This window comes from Meles meles, chromosome 1, assembly GCF_922984935.1.
Source record: "Meles meles chromosome 1, mMelMel3.1 paternal haplotype, whole genome shotgun sequence".
Classification (NCBI taxonomy): Eukaryota; Metazoa; Chordata; class Mammalia; order Carnivora; family Mustelidae; genus Meles; species Meles meles.
Window position 1 is genome coordinate 182,828,389 of NC_060066.1, and position 16,529 is coordinate 182,844,917.

The 16,529-nt window shown below is 48.6% G+C and overlaps 1 protein-coding gene across 3 annotated transcripts in view; it reads right to left on the reverse strand.

Annotated features, from left to right (window-relative positions):
• The window catches only part of KDM4A (lysine demethylase 4A), a 44,759-nt gene that overhangs the window by 7,800 nt on the left and 20,430 nt on the right, over nucleotides 1-16,529 (reverse strand). For all 3 annotated transcript variants that reach the window (XM_046006376.1, XM_046006382.1, XM_046006368.1), the window contains exons 12-18: nucleotides 9,720-9,840; nucleotides 6,621-6,802; nucleotides 5,067-5,271; nucleotides 4,525-4,601; nucleotides 3,804-3,859; nucleotides 2,062-2,170; nucleotides 1,542-1,727 (exon numbers count right to left, since the gene is read on the reverse strand). In XM_046006376.1, the coding sequence (XP_045862332.1) occupies nucleotides 1,542-1,727; nucleotides 2,062-2,170; nucleotides 3,804-3,859; nucleotides 4,525-4,601; nucleotides 5,067-5,271; nucleotides 6,621-6,802; nucleotides 9,720-9,840 (936 nt within the window). The remainder of the gene's footprint in view (nucleotides 1-1,541; nucleotides 1,728-2,061; nucleotides 2,171-3,803; nucleotides 3,860-4,524; nucleotides 4,602-5,066; nucleotides 5,272-6,620; nucleotides 6,803-9,719; nucleotides 9,841-16,529) is intronic.

The following is a 16,529-nucleotide window of genomic DNA, read 5'->3' on the forward strand; positions in this document are numbered from 1 at the left end:
ACTCCGCAGCGTGGGACACCGATGGACATGACACCAGAGCTGCCCGCCCCAGAGAACACGGCCCCCCAGTCCCTCTCCACCAGCTTCTGTCTGTACTTCCTCAGCTACTTTCACTGGCTTCTGCTCTGCCATCTGCTCCTCATATTAGGAATCTCCAGGGCCCAGTTTCTAACGGCAACTGGACTGAACCACCCTGTTAAAAACTGGTGAGATCCAAAACTTCACCGTCTTAGTTAAAGCAGCTGCCTGCTGGTGGCTCCATCAGAATTCTCCAGAAATGACCTCAAAGTCAAAGGTCCTACCCTCTTTTTCCCCCTCTCCCCCTTTCCCTTGGAAGCCGAAGCCCTACTCTGAATCAGTTTTGGTCAGTTAATAGCACCGTATTTGCAATCTCATATTTGCACTCTCCCCATCTGAGCCCTTTTCAATTCACACTCCTTCACCCCTTTCCCCATGTTCCCCTCTCCAGGGTGGTCAACAAACTGTCAATCCCACCCATCATAGGACCCCGTGGTGAGACGTGACCCCAAAGCTCTACCTGGTGTGTTCCCGCTGCAGACATCACTCCACTCCCAGACTAAGCAGTCTCCCTGTCTCAAATTCTTATTCTTTGAGCCTTTGAATCCACTACCAGAGTAACTATTAGAAATATAGCTCAAAATCATAATTTCTGAATAGTTCTCATCTAGCAGAAGAGAACTCAGACTCTCAAGAAGGGCAGTCCAGGGCCTTACCCGCCAGCCCAGCCACATTCCCAGAACCAGTCTTACGTGTCTGTTCTCTTGAGACATGTTCGCTCTGCTTCTGAAGCCCCGAAAGCCCTCCCTCTCACAATTCCTACTTCCTTTTTTTTTTTTTTTTTTTAAAGATTTTAGTTATTTATTTAACAGAGAGAGATCACAAGTAGGCAGAGAGGCAGGCAGAAAGAGAGGGGGAAGCAGGCTCCTTGCTGAGCAGAGAAGCCTGATGCAGCGCTCGATCCCAGGACCCTGGGATCGTGACCTGAGCCAAAGACAGAGGCTTAACCCACTCAGCCACCCAAGCGCCCCAATTCCTACCTCCTACTGAAGTCCCACTTCAACTGCTACCTTCTACTCAAACCCTCTCATAACTTATCTAGCTGGGATGACATGTAATTTTCTCTAAGCTTCACTATTTAGAGAAGCACAAAAATCTCTACCATATGCTCATTAATGGCTAAGTCCTCTGAGGTCTCTCCATCAGTTCACACTATCTGCCAAGCCCCCGCTATGTCCTGGACATGGTGTTAGGGAATAGGGGTGCTCCCATTAAGAAGCTAGGGCCCCTCGAGGAGGAGTGGCAAACAAGTACACAGATAATCACAAGGATTCAACCACAAGCAGTCTGGTGCCAGGCAGGGAACAGAGATGGACCGGGGCCGCCTCTGTCCCTTCCTCACCAGCACTCTCCACAAGGCAGAACGCCAGAGAGCATACTTGCTGACACAATTAATGGACAGCCTGCAGAGAAAATGATCCTAGAGACGGGTAAGAGGATTGCAGACCAGCATCCTCCCTCACCTCCAGACTGGGGATCTTGTGCCGAAAGCAGGTAATGAAGACGACAAAAGGCCAGTCGTCAGGCTGCATCACCACCCCTGCAGCCTGGGCGCAGCTCACGTGGAAGGCGGTCGGGCAGCGGCCGTGAGAACACTGCACACAGCAGCCGGCGGTCCTTTTCCTCCTCTTCTTGCAGAAGACACATTTCTACAACATGAGGGAAGCAAGCCAGGGACTCCAGGAGCTACCAGTGCTGTCTCCTCTACCGTTCCCCAGCCCAGACGCAGAGCCCAATGAGCAACCTTCCTCCCAAAACAAGAGGACACGCACACCTCTTCCAACCTCGTATCTGAATACGTGTGTTCTCGTGAAATAGTTTTAACCATACAGTGACTCAGAGATTCTGACCAAAACCAAGGATAAAAGAGGAACACTGGGTCACGCGGAGGAGAGGGTGCCCTCAGAACTGTTATGCTCTCCACCCAGAGACGTGTAAATGGGGCAATGACGGACAAAGTCCCCAAACCCATCTCTTCCTTACCAGTTTGAAGCGGGGCAGGGGAATTTTGCTCACATCCACTGGACTTCTTTCAGCAATGTTGACAAACCTTGCTTCCAAAATTGCCACAGCACAAGACACGTGGACCCACCTGCCAAAAGGCAAAGGCTACATCAGTCACCTCTGGCTCCAAGCCCCTGTGGCCTCCTCATCAAATATATCGGGTCAAGAGTGGGTGGGCCTGACCACAGTGCTCCGTCCCCAACCCAACATGGCCTCTTACTTCCACCTGAAAGGTCTCGGGGCCAAGCAAGGTAAGAACCAGGAGTGTCTCCACACTGAGTATGGGGATGGGTCCCCAGCAAACCGCCCTGGGTTACCCCAGGGTTGTGCTTCTCACACCACAAATTCATTCCCAGTCTGCTGCAAAATGAGTGCAACCATAGCTAATTGGGGCAGGTTTCAGGGAGTGAAAACAAATTTGAGAGCTCTATAAAGACCTCTTTTACCACAGGAGCTGGGTGGTAATGTCTCAAAATGTCTCCCCGTGCGCCCTGTCTGCCAGTAGCCATAGATCTCCCCGCTAGGCCTTTACCCAAACTCTTCCCCGGGGCTGAGATAACCTCTCCCTCTGCTCCCTTCATCCACAGCACCCTCACTCATTAAGGTCTGGCCCAGGACTTACTCTGATAGGTCTGTTCAATGAACACCCTGGGAGAGTTACAGTTCTGGGCATTCTGAGAAACTGAAGTGCACCATGATGAGAGCCCCTGAAACCAGGTCCGGTGGAAACCTACCACACAGAGTGGGGCTTCTGTGCAAGAGCCAGAGCAGACTGGTTGGGCGCAGCCCCACAAGGGCAGAACCAGAAATATATGGGGAAGGCGGGGGGCTCAAGCAGAGCCATTTCCACTCAAGTAAGGAAGAACCTGCAACAGTGCTCTCTCACAACTATGAGGAACATGGTGGCCTTAAGAAATGGCAGCAAGTGCCTTTAAAGGCGTGGAAGTGGCAAGAAGAGCCGTCTACCTGGAACGGCACGAGGTGGAGGAGGCTCTTGCGCTGCAGAAGGGCTCCAGCCCCCACGGGACAGGAGCTAGGAGGATAATCACCACCAGCTGCCCACTGACCTGTGGGCACCATACCCTACACAGCCAGCTTTTCCAGAGCAAGCCCTTCATCCACCTCACACTTCTATCTCCGAATGCGTAAGCAGAGACCAGGCACAAAGGGTCAGCTCGGTGAAAAGCTGCTGCCTGCCAGCAACAATGCCCAGACTTCTGTGGATCATACTCTACAGGAGGTGGGCGAGGCTGAGCTCTCCTCTACGTCCTGCTCTCCTCCCCAAGGACACGCACCCTCCTTCTGAGAGCAGGTCTAAGCCAGGGTGTGTATCTGTGGACAAGTGCTCACAAGCCCCTGGCCACAGCCACCTCTATACCGGTCCCAGCTATGATAAAGTAACTGTCCTCACTTCCGGCCCCTGGAGCCTCTGTATCACCTGTGAGGGCTCTCCAAACCTCTGAGTCTGTCTTAGCTCCTTGCAAAGGAAGACATCACTTATATCTCTGCCTCAGAGGAGAAGCTAGATCGGAAAGGTCTAGGGGCTGCTTGGCTCCCCTGGGCATCCCGTTTTTAAAATCAGTCTTGGCGATGCTATTCCAGCTCCAATGATGTGCTTCCCAAACCCTCTATCAGTCACTGATGAACAGCCACTGCCCTCCCAGTGCCTCTCTGCACGCTGCTCCGGAACAGAGCATCAGAGCCGCCACTCGGAAACTCACCTGTCATCATTGGCTCTCTGCAGGGCTCCCCCTCGTAATGAGCACAAACAGCAATCCTGCCAAGAAGGGAGGGGGAGAAAGAGGGGTTTCCACCAAGTCATTAACATCCAATCTGCTCTCTCCTTGGCCTCCTTTGGGTAACTGCAGCCTCCACATAAGAAAGCGGCTTACCGGCATGTGGGGCCTCGCCTACACAGTCCAGGTAAGCAAGACTCCCCTACAGGAAGACAGGGAGACCACCCGGGGCTAAAGTACACCAAGTATTCGCTTGACTCAACATAATCCTCTTCGCTGTTACTGCTAATAAAAACTGGAAGCAGTCACCAAGAACACTCTGCTCAAACTGCAGGCAAGGGTACTGCTAGGTTCCGGGGCAGGGGCTGATGACGAGAAAGCTACCAAAAGAACCATGAGCCCCTTTTGATGACCCAAACCAATAGTGAGATTCTCTGAAGGGGCTTATAGCTGGTCCTCAGGAGGGCCTCTATGGGGTCCAGACACAATGTAGCTGACACAGCTTCCAGACCCCATTCATAGCCCACCACAGCTGGGTGGCAGCCATGCTGTCCTGGGGATTTATTCTGACAATCTGCCCTCTTTGCCGTCACTGTGTACCAGGCACACTGTGCAGATTGCCGGAGACAGGAAGTCCACATGAAAAAGCCCGGCTCTGAGCAAAGCCAAATGTCACAGGGAAGATGAAACAGTGTGGACCACTCACCTCCTCCAGGGCATTAGCTGAACACCGAGAACACATCCAGTCTTCAGAAGCCTTTGCAGGGGGTACCCCGTAACAACCTAACAAGGACACCAAGATGAGCAAATTAAACCCAGAGGCCAGGGTGAGAATGTACACCTGCAACTCCTTTCTATAACACTACCAGTGTGAAAGCTGCAACCAAATCTTACAGAAAAACCCCTGAATTCTAGAGTCCAGGACCCAAGGGTTCACCCATACAGCTCCGTGGCCCAAAGTCTCGAAAAGGCAGAGACTGTGCATTGCCTGGTTTAAACACGTAGGGAGCAGCACAGACTAATCACCTCCTGGTATCTGAGGCCCAGTGAACAGCACAAGGTAGACCCCAAAGTCAGTACAATTCCAAGTCCATCAGCAGCAAACTCCCCAACAACACAAGAGCAATCTGCAGTTGAGGGCCTGAGAAGGCCACTGGCAGGTTGGAGGGAGGCCAATATGGGGTGAGACCGGCACTGAGCAAGCCCAGGCCCCTGGGTCAGGTCGCAGGCGACAGGCGAGGCACTCACTGGCATGGACGCGGACACTGCACTTCTTGCAGGAAACGAGAAGGCTGGTGCCGTCCTCCTCAAGGTAAGGGGTAGAAAGGTTGATGTCCGTGCTGCAGCCAGTGGAGGTGAAACACATTTCTGGAATCAATGGCTTGGTCCTCTGCTTCTGGACAGCTAGAGCTGAAGTGTTTCCACAGCTCTGACTAAGGCCTCCAAACTCGACCTAAGGAGAGAGAGCAAGTGCATCCCTCAGCGAACACGCGCCTGTGTTCCCAGCTTTCTACCTGCTCTGTCAGCAGAAAGCTGCCTCTGTTACTGGCAGGACTCTGGCTACGGCTCCCGGGTGCACAGCCATTATCCCAGAGCTGCTAATTGAAGTTACCTCTAATGACTCAAATTCAATTTCTCACAGCAGCATCAAACAGAGGCCCCTGGGGACAACTGAGAAAAGGGAGTGAGGTAAGAGGCAACTGGGATTTCCATCTTCCCAAACCAAGTGGTAATAAAACACGCTGAGATGTTAGCAAGGTCGCTCTTGCGGGCTTCCCGATGTGCGGCACCGCATGGCTGGTCCCACCCAGGGACAAGACCCGGAGCAGACACTCCTCATGGACTAGAACAGATGTCCCCCCAGGGCCCACAGCAGCGAGTCACCTGAGCTGCAGCACTGCCACGCGGCTGGACCCCCACCTGGGACTTCTGGATCGGGGTCCCTTTGGAAAGAATGCTACACCCATGTACTTCCCTTGGCAAACAGCCCGACTGCCAGGATCTGCCGGCTCTACAACCATTCCAAGGACAGGGCTCTAATTATGTCAGCCCAAGGCACAGGCCCCTCCTGAAGCTCTGAGACCCACGCACTGAGGGTCTGCTGACAGCACCACCAGGCCATTCGCCTGTCTCACAGGCAGGGGCACATACAGTTCTTCAGTTTTGCATTTTTGTCAATGGAAAGGCACAGCCAGTTACTAATCCAAAATATGTCAGTGTGATGTCCCAGTCTTTGGCAAGCGTCAATCTGGGGCCACGCCAGGCTCAGTGCAGCCAGGCCTCCACAACCACCAGAGGACTGCTTCTCCACCTCCCTCCCCGCTCCCCTCCCCCCGGTTCCTTCTGACTATTGCCCGTGTCCACTGTGGCAATGGCAAGAGGAAGACAACACTGCGGATCTGGCAGACTGCAGTAACGAAATGCAGTGTTCCAGACTGGCCAGGACGAAAAACCGCCTGGAAGGAACAAGCACCGACCAGAATGGTAAGAGAAGAACAGATTCCTCTGCGAACAGTGTGAATGCCACAGGATGGCTACAGGGCATCCCACCAAGGCTAAGCCACACACACACAGACAGACACACACACACATCGCTCTTCAGCAAACCATTCTCCAGTGAAAACCCACATTGCTGGACTATCTGCCTGGAGAAGCCTGACCAGGACAGAGATGAGGCAGAGAGCACTAGAAGAACAGGCTCTCCCAAGACAACCAGTAACAAGCACTGTGTACCCACAGGTAAACCTGGCTTCCCTCTGGACTGCTGGGCCTGAGTACACAGAGAGGATAAAGGGGGCGTACCTGATGGTAAGTCTGAAAGATCATACAGACAGCGCAGTGAGGGGCCTGCTGGGCCATGGTCTCATTGAATTCCTTCTCGGCCTCAAAGTTCGGAGGTCGGTTCTGCCATAGCTGACTCAGGGGCTTGGCCCAGGCCTCTGTCTCCTCAGCCTCCTCCTCAGGGGTCAGCTGTTCGGATGACTCTAGAGCAGGAAGCAGAGCACGGGTCAGCACCAGCCCCACACATCAGCAGCTCTGCCTAGAGAGACAATGAGCTCACTGGATTCTTGGTCCCAGGTCTGGCCTAAAACCTCAGATCCTACACGTCTGATAAAGGCAAAGGGCAGAAGTGATTTCCAAAAGACTCCTTCAATACTCAGAAGATACTGCAGACAGTCCTGCCTGTGCCGCCTTCTCTGGTTAAGCTTTATACCCGAGTTCAGCCCACTCTCCTTTCCCGTGGCAGCTGCCAGCATTCAAATCATATGCCCAAAAGCAGCACAGTGAGACACAGTCTTGCCAGAAACCATGTTACTTGCTGCCTCCAATATGCCAGCATGGTGAGTCCCTACCTTTTAAGAGTTTCCTCTATAGCTGCACTGAAGAGAAATAAGGAACAAAAATAACAAAGAAATGGCAAGGCTTCCAAGTTTTTACACCATGTGCCTTGGTCAGAACTTTCCAGCTCTCTCAGGAAAGGTCTGTGGGGTATCTGCCTTTTCTCGACAGGGATCCCCAACCATCCTGGCTCTGCTCGGAGGATGAGAGTAGACTGCGACCAAGACAAACCCTCTTTCCCAGACAAAGGATGTAGCACTTTGAGTCTAGACCAAGGCCTAGCACACAATGGCCCACAGGACAAATGCGATCCACTTGGGGAACTTAGAATTTTTTCTATCTTTAAAAGATTCGGGGAAAGAAAGAAAGAAGAGTATGTAACAGAAGGTGAAAAGCCTGAAATATTTACTATGTGGTCTTTCCCAGACCTCTAGTCTGTATGACAAATCTGCATCTCTTCATTACCCTAGCCAGCAGAGCATATGATTCATCGGGCCTCAGCAGTGCCTAAGGAAGGAAAATCCTCTCTGGGTGCCACCTTACCAAAAGAAAGAGACACAGTGCTGAACAGAAAACAAAAAACTGTGCTGGCAAAACAAGATGGACTGGGTAAAAGTGCACACTTTCCAGTTCCCCTTAAATCAGTGAGATGGGCAGAGCCCACCCGATTCCAACAGAAGCAAGGTCAAGGAGGTAGGAAAACACTGTAACTCTAAGATTATGGGTCAATGAAGACAGTCTTTGGTAAAAAGAACCACAAATATTGAAATAAACTAATCCACGTGTTTCTCCAAATGCTCCCAAGTGAGGCAAGTACAAGAGGTTACATTTGGGATGTCCTTCTTTGGCAAATGAGTCCAAAAAAAGGTCCAAGTAAGCAGCACCTGACAGGAGCCCAGCTCTGTGCTAGCCACACCACGTGATGCCCTCCATGGGATCACTGTATCATGCTCTGTGCGGGCATTAGGAATCCCCAGCTACAACCCCTCCAGTGATCCCACTGCTTCCAAGATAGAACCACTCTGAAGAGGCCCTGCACAGATCTATGCAGAGCAGCCCAAGGAACACTCTGGTACACACCTGCACTAGTTGCCCATTTACTTGTTCATTTCTGGCAACTCCGGCTCAGTGTACAAAGTTACCTACTCGGCCTTCAGAGTCACGTTGACTCTAATGATACCTGGCAGGCGCCATGTGTGTGACCTCAGTGAAGTACACTGTAACGTCGTGAGGCCACTACAGACAACTAAAATCAGCCCCTACGAGCCCCATCGACCAGCCCCAGCCAGGAACCACGGTGCCAAAACCAAAGGTATTTTCCTTACCCTGGCCAAAACAAGAGTGACCAAGATAGAATAGAAGAAACAGAAATGGCCTCCCAATCACAAGAGAAAAACTAACACAGTGACAGGCTCTGTTTACAAAACACGAGTGGCCAAAAATCACCCCGCTTAGATGTTATTTGAGAGAGAGAAAGCAAGCACATGGGTTGGGGGCAGAGGGAGAGCAAAAGGAAAGGAATCTCAAGCAGACCCCGCTGAGTGCAGGGCCTGGCGCAAGGCTCTATCCTATGACCCTTGAGATCATGATCTGAGCTGAAATCAAGAGTCAGACATTTAACCAACTGAGCCATCATCAAGGTGACCCATTCTGAATAATTTTTTCTAAAAAGGTATCATATACCACCTCTGCTTGGCCCCAAGTCCACATCCTCCACAGACACTGAACAAAGGTTTCTAATCCTAACCAAAGCTAGAAGGCAAGGAGGCACGGAACTCAGGTTTCTCCAGTCCCTACCACACTCACAGGTCTACACCCAACCCCCAAACCCAACTGACTTTGTGCTCCCAACACCTTCACTACATCCCTCCACCATCCTTACCACCATCATCCTGCTTCATACCCTCCCGTCTCTTGGAACCAAGACAAAAGCCCATCTGTTGCCCTCAAAGCCATTCTCAAGATGCAGTCAATAGGAGCAATCCTTTTAATGTCAGTCTGGCCACTTAAAACCCACCAGAGCAAGGCCTCCCTCTTCAGTCTCCCCCAACCTCACTCTGGCCCCACCCAGCACACCCTGACCTGGCCATTTAAATGAACGGCTCCCTCTGAATCTCTCTTTGCGCACCCTTCTGCACTGTTTAACATCTCCTTTCTTTGGATCTGTTTACCTGTCAGTTTGCCCCACTACCTTGTGAGCTTTTTGAGGGCATGGACATATCTTAGTTATCTTTGTAGCTACACATTCAGCATTGGGCTTGGCATCATTGACAGAAGTGCTATCCAGAAAAATCAGCCTGTACCTCCTAACAGAGAAAGAGAAAACCCTGCATGCGATCATCCTGTATTAGACACATTCCAAGATACACAGACGTACAAAGAAACACGATTACAAATTAAGCATCAAGTGAGATCCTGTCCTCTTTGCGGAGTACCTGGGAGAAGAGCTAAGCCACTGGCCCACCGCTGACACTCAGCTGGCCTCCCGATGTCCTGTCAGTGCGAGTCCTAATGGGGTGAAACACTTTCCTCTTCCTGGTGAGGAGGGAAAACAACACTTACCATCATCACTGACACAATCCTGCAACACGAGTGGGTGATGGCGGGGGAGCTTGCTTAAGGGCTGACGACGGCCCTTGGACTTCTTATTCTCCTCCAGGGAAAACATGTATTCATCTGCCACCTGAGCAAAGCACAAGAAGAAATCAAATTGGTCTTGCCTCCACTTCGGGACACAGCAGAAGTTGGTCTTACAATGAAAGGCAAGGGAAAGGACAGGCACAGAGAGACACAAAGAAATATAAAGCCAAACGGAACACACCTGGCTTTGGAAAAACCAAAACGACAGTACCATGTAAACTAATCTAAACTAGGATTATGTAAACATTTTAGGGCAAAATTTGTGCCTCGCAAGTGTGGCTCCTGTTCCTCTCAGAAGCAGCCTGAAACAAATGTACCAAAAATAAATGTACTCTACAAGAATGCCACGCCCCCTCCCTTAAGCTCACAGTCATGAGACTGCGTCTCCTAGAGCCCCAGAGAAACGAGGTGCCCCTTTTCTTGGACCAGAAGGGCAGCAGCACCTGTCACAAAGAGCCAGGCAGCTAGGCCATTGGACTTGTAAAGCTAGAGGACATCCAAAGGGGTGAGGAACAGCTGACCCACTAAAGTAAAATAGGCCAGCCTCTCCTGACGGGCTGTGAAGCCCTCAGCTCTAGCTGATACTGTTCATTCCTCAGTTAGTTTCCTTGTTGAAACAGGACAGAGTGCACATCTAAAACTCTGGCCTAGCTACAAAAGCAAAAGTCAATGTAATTAGCACTGTATTTAGATAATGGCGGAGCAAATGCAATTAGGTTTAGGATGTACAACACAGAGTTAGTAATACCACATGAGTTTCTTTCCAATCAATGTATTTAAAACTCGGTCGTCCTCTCAGAAAAAGCACTTGACAAAGGACAATACCCATTCATGATCAAAACCCTCAACGGAGTAAGCTTAGAGGGAATATAACTCAACATAATAAAGGCCATATATGAAAAATCCACATCTAACATCCTCAATGGGAAAAAAAATAGAGCTTTTCCTCTAAGGTCAGGAACAAGAATAAGGATGTCCAGTCTCCTCACTTTATTCAACAATACCGAGGGGCGCCTGGGTGGCTCAGTGGGTTAAAGCCTCTGCCTTCAGCTCAGGTCATGATCCCGGGGTCCTGGGATGGAGCCCCACATCGGGCTCTCTGCTCAGCCGGGAGCCTGCTTCCCTTCCTCTCTCTGCCTGCCTCTCTGTCTACTTGCAATCTCTGTCTGTCAAATAAATAAATTAAATTAAAAAAAAAAACAAAACCCAATACCGGAAGTCCTAGCCACAGCAATCAGACAAGAAATAAAAGGCACCCAAACTGATAAGGAAGTAGTAAAATTTTCACCACTTACAGATGACACGATACCATATATATAGAAAACCCGGGACGCACCAAAAAACTGCTAGAACTGATAAAGTCACAGGATACAAAATCAACCTACAGAAATCTGCATTTCTATACATCAATAATGAAGCAGCAGAAAGAGAAACTAAGAAAACAATCCCCTTTACAATTACAACAAAATAATAAGATACCTAGAAATAAACTTAACCAAAGAAGTGACAGACCTGTACCCTGAAAAATAGAAAACACTGATGAAAAAAAATTAATAAAAATTAAAAAAAAACAAAACAAAACACTGATGAAAAAAAAAAAACTGAAGGCAACACAAAGAAATGAAAAGGCATTCATTCCATGCTCATGAATTGGAAGGGCAAACTCTGTTAAAATGTCTACACTACCCAGAACAATCTACACAGTTAATGTAATCGCTATCAAAATAGCAAGAGCATTTTTCACAGAACTAGAACAATCCTCACATTTGAATGGAACCACAAAAGGCCCCTAGTAGCTGAAACAATTTTGAAAAAGAAAAAGCTAGAGGCATCCCAATACTAGACTTCAAGTTATGTTACAAAGATGCCGTAATCAAAAGAGTATGTTAATGGCACACAGACTCACAGATCAATGGCACAGAAAATCCAAGAATAAACCCACAACTATATAGTCAACTAAGATTCAACTTATTAATAATATAAAAATATGCCACAGGGAAAAGACAGTCTCTTCAACAAATGGTGTTGGGAAAACTGGACAGTCACAGGCAAAAGAATGAAACTGGACCAATTTCTTATATCAGACACAAAAATTAATTCAAAATGCATTAAAGACCTAAAACCATAAAAATTCTAGAAAGGAGCACAGGCAGTAATTTCTCTGACACTGGCCGCAACAACTTTGTTCTAGATAGGTCTCTCCTGAGGCAAGGGAAACAAAAGCAAAAATAACCAATTGGGACTACATCAAAATAAAAAACTTCTGCACAGCGAAGAAAACAATCAACAAAATTAAAAGGCAGCCTACGGAATCAGAGAAGACACTTGCAAAAAATATATCCGATAAAGGGTTAGTATACAAAATACATAGAGAACTCCTATAACATAAATACCCAAAACCCAACAATAACCCAAAACCAAATAATCCAATTAAAACTGAGCAGAAGACAGGAGAACAGACATTTCTCTAAAGAAAACACCCAAATGGCCAACAGACACATGACAAGATGCTCAACATTACTCATCATTACAGAAATACAGATCAAAACCATGACAAGGTATCACTTCACACCTGTTAGGATGGCAAAAATTAACACAAGAATCAGGTATCGATGAAGACATGGAGAAAAACGAACCCTTTTGCTGTTAATGGGAATGCAACTGGGTAGCCACTGTAGAAAACAATATGGCAGTTCTTAAAAAAATTAAAAACATTACCTGACAACCCAGTAATCACACTACTGCATATTTACCCAAAAAATATTTTAAAAATACTAATTCAGAGACCCCAGGTGCTCAGTCGAGTTAAACCAGGCTAAACCAATAATTTCCCAAGTGCACATCAAGAAGGCCCCTTGGGGGTGCCTGGGTGGCTCAGTCATTAAGCATAGGCTCGGGTCGTGATCCCGGGGTCCTGGGATCGAGCCCTGCACCAGGCTCCCTGCTCAGCGGAGAGTCTGCTTCTGCCTCTCCCTCTGCCACTCCCCCTGCTGAAGCGCGCTCTCTCTCTGTCAAATATATAAAATCTTTTAAAATAAAAAGTTCAAGAGCCTCCAACCAAAACAGCCCTGCTTTTGATTTATACGTTTTTTAAAAGATTTTATTTGAGAGAGAGAGAGCAAGCAATCACGCTCGAGAGAGCATGAGTCATACGCACAGCAGAGGGAGAGAAGCAGACTCCCCACTGAGCAGGGAGCCTGATGTGGGGCTCAATCCCAGAACCCTGAGATCAAGACCTGAGCTGAAGGCAGACACTTAAATGACTGTGCCACCCAGGTGCCCCTGATTTATACTTTTTAAATGAGTAAGATTTTACTTAAAGAAAGGGTTCTTTGGCTGAAACAAACTGGAAAACTAGACTCAAATTTATTTCACAGAGCTACCATGGGATAAAAAAAAAACTCTAGGGACATGCACTCCCACCATACTAACAAATTACATACACCAATGTGCTCGTGTACATTTTGAAACAAGAACAGACTATAAAGGCACCTGGGTAGTGTAGCTGCTTAAGCATTCAACTACTGGTTTCTGCTCAAGTTGTGATATCAGGGTCATGAGATTGAGCCTTTCAGTGAACTCTGGGCTCAGCACAGGGTCTACTTCAGATACTCTCTCCCTCTGCCCCTAATCCCCTCCACTCACTGCCATGCACATGTGTGCTCTCTCTCAAATAAAATAAATATATATTTTTAAAGATTTTATTTATTTGACAGAAAGCACAAGCGCACAAGCAGGGGGAGCAACAGGCAGAGGGAGAGGGAGAAGCAGGCTCCCTGCTGAGCAGGAAGCCCCATGTGGGGCTCAGTCCCAGGACTCTGGGATCATGACCCAAGCCGAAGGCAGATGCTTAACTGACTGAGCCACCTGGAAGCCCCAATAAATCTTAATTAAAAAAAAAAAAAAAAAAGACTAAAAAAAGATAAAGATAAAAGTAGAATTCCAATGAGGAGCCTGGCTGGCTAAGTCAGTAGAGCACAGGACTCTTGATCTTAGGGTTGTGAGTTTAAGCCCCAGGTGTGGCACAGTTTACTTGAGGTAAAACAAGTAAGTAAATAAATAAATAAAGTCCCATTATTTCTGCATCCCAATAATCTTCTTACATTCTGCCTTCAAAGACCACCTAGATAACAGGCCTATATCTGGGATGTGGCAGTGGCAGAGACCAGAAGTAAGAAAATATAAAAGGAACCAGAAATGATGGGATTTCCGGTCTCATCAAGGTGAGAGAGACTTAAGAGGATTCTCGAGGATGAAGGGGGAGGAGTAACAAGCCAAGTTAAAAAAAAAAAAAAAAAAAAGCCAAGTTAAACGTGATAGGCACCATCACCTGCCCTGTTTCTCTGGAAACACCCAATGGAGCAAGAAGAAATTAGCCTGAGGGTCAGAACCCCAAGTCAGAGCAAGACCTATAGATTTAGGGACGCTGAGAATCCGGTTCAGAATTGAAACCATGGGAGTGGATATTAGCAGTGGAAGATAAACTGAATGTAGAACAAGCCTTCCGGAATAGGAGGAGGAAGAGTAAAGGGAGATCCAGGGGCATGTGGGTGCCTCAGCAGATTAAGCATCTGCCTTCAGCTCAGGTCATGATATCCACATCGTGGGATCGAGCCTGCTCCCTCTGCTTCCTGCTCTTGCTCTCAGTATCTCTCAAATAAATAAAATCTTTAGAAAAGAAAAGGAAAGGAAAGAAAACAGAAAAGAGATCCAGCCACAGAGAACACAGGAAGAATACAGAAAGCAAGGAGAACGGCACAGTGGCAAGGGATGCCTAAGAGCGGAGCAGGAAGGGGTCAAAGGACACAGAAACTGGGAGGTGTCAGGATTTTTTTTTAAAGATTTTATTTATTTATTTGACAGACAGAGATCACAAGCAGGCAGAGAAGCAGGCAGAGAGAGAGGAGGAAGCAGGCTCCCTGCTGAGCAGAGAGCCTGATGCGGGGTTCGATCCCAGTACCTTGGGATCATGACCTGAGCTGAAGGCAGAGGCTTTAACCCACTGAGCCACCCAGGCGCCCCTACATACGATTTTTTTTAAAAAGGTTTTTATTTATTTATAACAAAGAGAGACAGTGAGAGGGAAAACAAACACAGGTGAGCTGGAGAGGGAGAAGTGGGAACCTGACATGGGACTTGATCCTGGGATCATGACCTAAGCCAAAGGCAGACACTTAACCACTGAGCCACCCAGGCGCCCCTGCATACGGTTTTACAGGCAGAGAGCGAAGCAGCCTGTGAGAGGAGAGATACTAAGCCTTCGACAGACAGAGTAACGGTCCCCCAGAGATGTTCAGTTCTAATCCCTGTGAATGCTATGTTGACAGGACAAAACATTATTAAGTTTGCTCATCGGGTAAAATAGTGAGATTATCCTAGATTCTCTGGGCAGGCCCAGTATAACCAAACAGTCCTTAATAATGAAGACAGAAGCAGAAGACTTGGTGTCTGAGTGACGTGGTGTGAGCACGACTTGGCCAATGTGGCTGCTTTTGTAGACAGAAGAAAAAGGCCCCGGGCCAAGGAAAGTGAGCAGCCTGAAGAAGCTGGGCAAGACAAGGCGTCTCCCTCTGGAGCCTCCCATGTCAGATTCCTGAAGAACTGGAAGATAATAAATCTGTACTGGCCTCAGACTCTCAGTTTTTGGGAACTTGTAAAAAGCGGCAATAGGAAATGAGCATGGGGTAGGAGATAGAAACAGGTCATTTAGGAGGTCCAAATGCTGGGAGAAGTAGAGGGGTCAGAGGGGTCAAGACCAAGAACACCAGAAGGTAGCTCTGGGAAAGAAGATGCCAGTCTCCAGCCCCGTTTGTTCTGACTGCCTCCTGCAGGCCAGCCTGTGCACCCAGCATACCGTCCTTGGGCGGCGGCAATGCAGACACCGGCAACACACAATCCCCGGCCTCAAGGAGCTCATGGCCCACCCAGAGGTGGACTTGGTGTGTGAGTCTCAAGCCTCTGTCCTTTCCATTATTGTCCCGTTGCCTCTGACCAAAGTAGTCAGATCTATTCAAATAGTTAAATACCTTTCCACATTTTCTCATCCTCCGGCCTAACTACTCCTCCTGCTCTGTGGTCTCTGCATGGCCTTCCTCCCTAAGATATGCTCCAACTTCTAAATTCCTTCACTATGCAGCAGCAAGGACTGGGTTCCAACCCTAGCTCTAGCCACTAGCTGTGTGAGCCCAGGCAAGTAGTGTCCCACTCGTTGAGTGGGAGCACTGAAATCTGCCCCCACCACGGGTTCTTTGGGAGGATGGGGTGTGACAGCAGGTAGCGTCTCCCAGGCCCCTGCCTACAAAAGCTAGTGCTCAGGCTCCTGAGTTCTCTGTTCCCCCTTTTCTAACGTCAGGCACCAGGTCAAGGTCAATGTTCTTAATGGGGTTTGTCCTGAACAGAGAACAGCCAACTACTCCCTCCTTGTTTTGGGAACTTTTTCAAAGCAGCTAAAACTAACAGGAAATGTTACAACAGACACATCACTGTGGCTCTGGTGCTTCAGCAGTCAGTCAACCTGGGTGCTTTTACCAGGGCCCTTGACATAGAGTAGCACATTAACTGAACAGCAAGAGGCCCGAATTACAGCATGTGGGATGCTCAAAGTGGGGGCAGGAGGGCCACAAGGGTGCTCTTCAAAACCTAGCTACTTCCAAATACAGCTAGAATGCCATTAGACCTCTCCAAGGGTGGATAAAGTGGTTCAGCTTCTGCCCCAACCCTTGACTGTCAGTC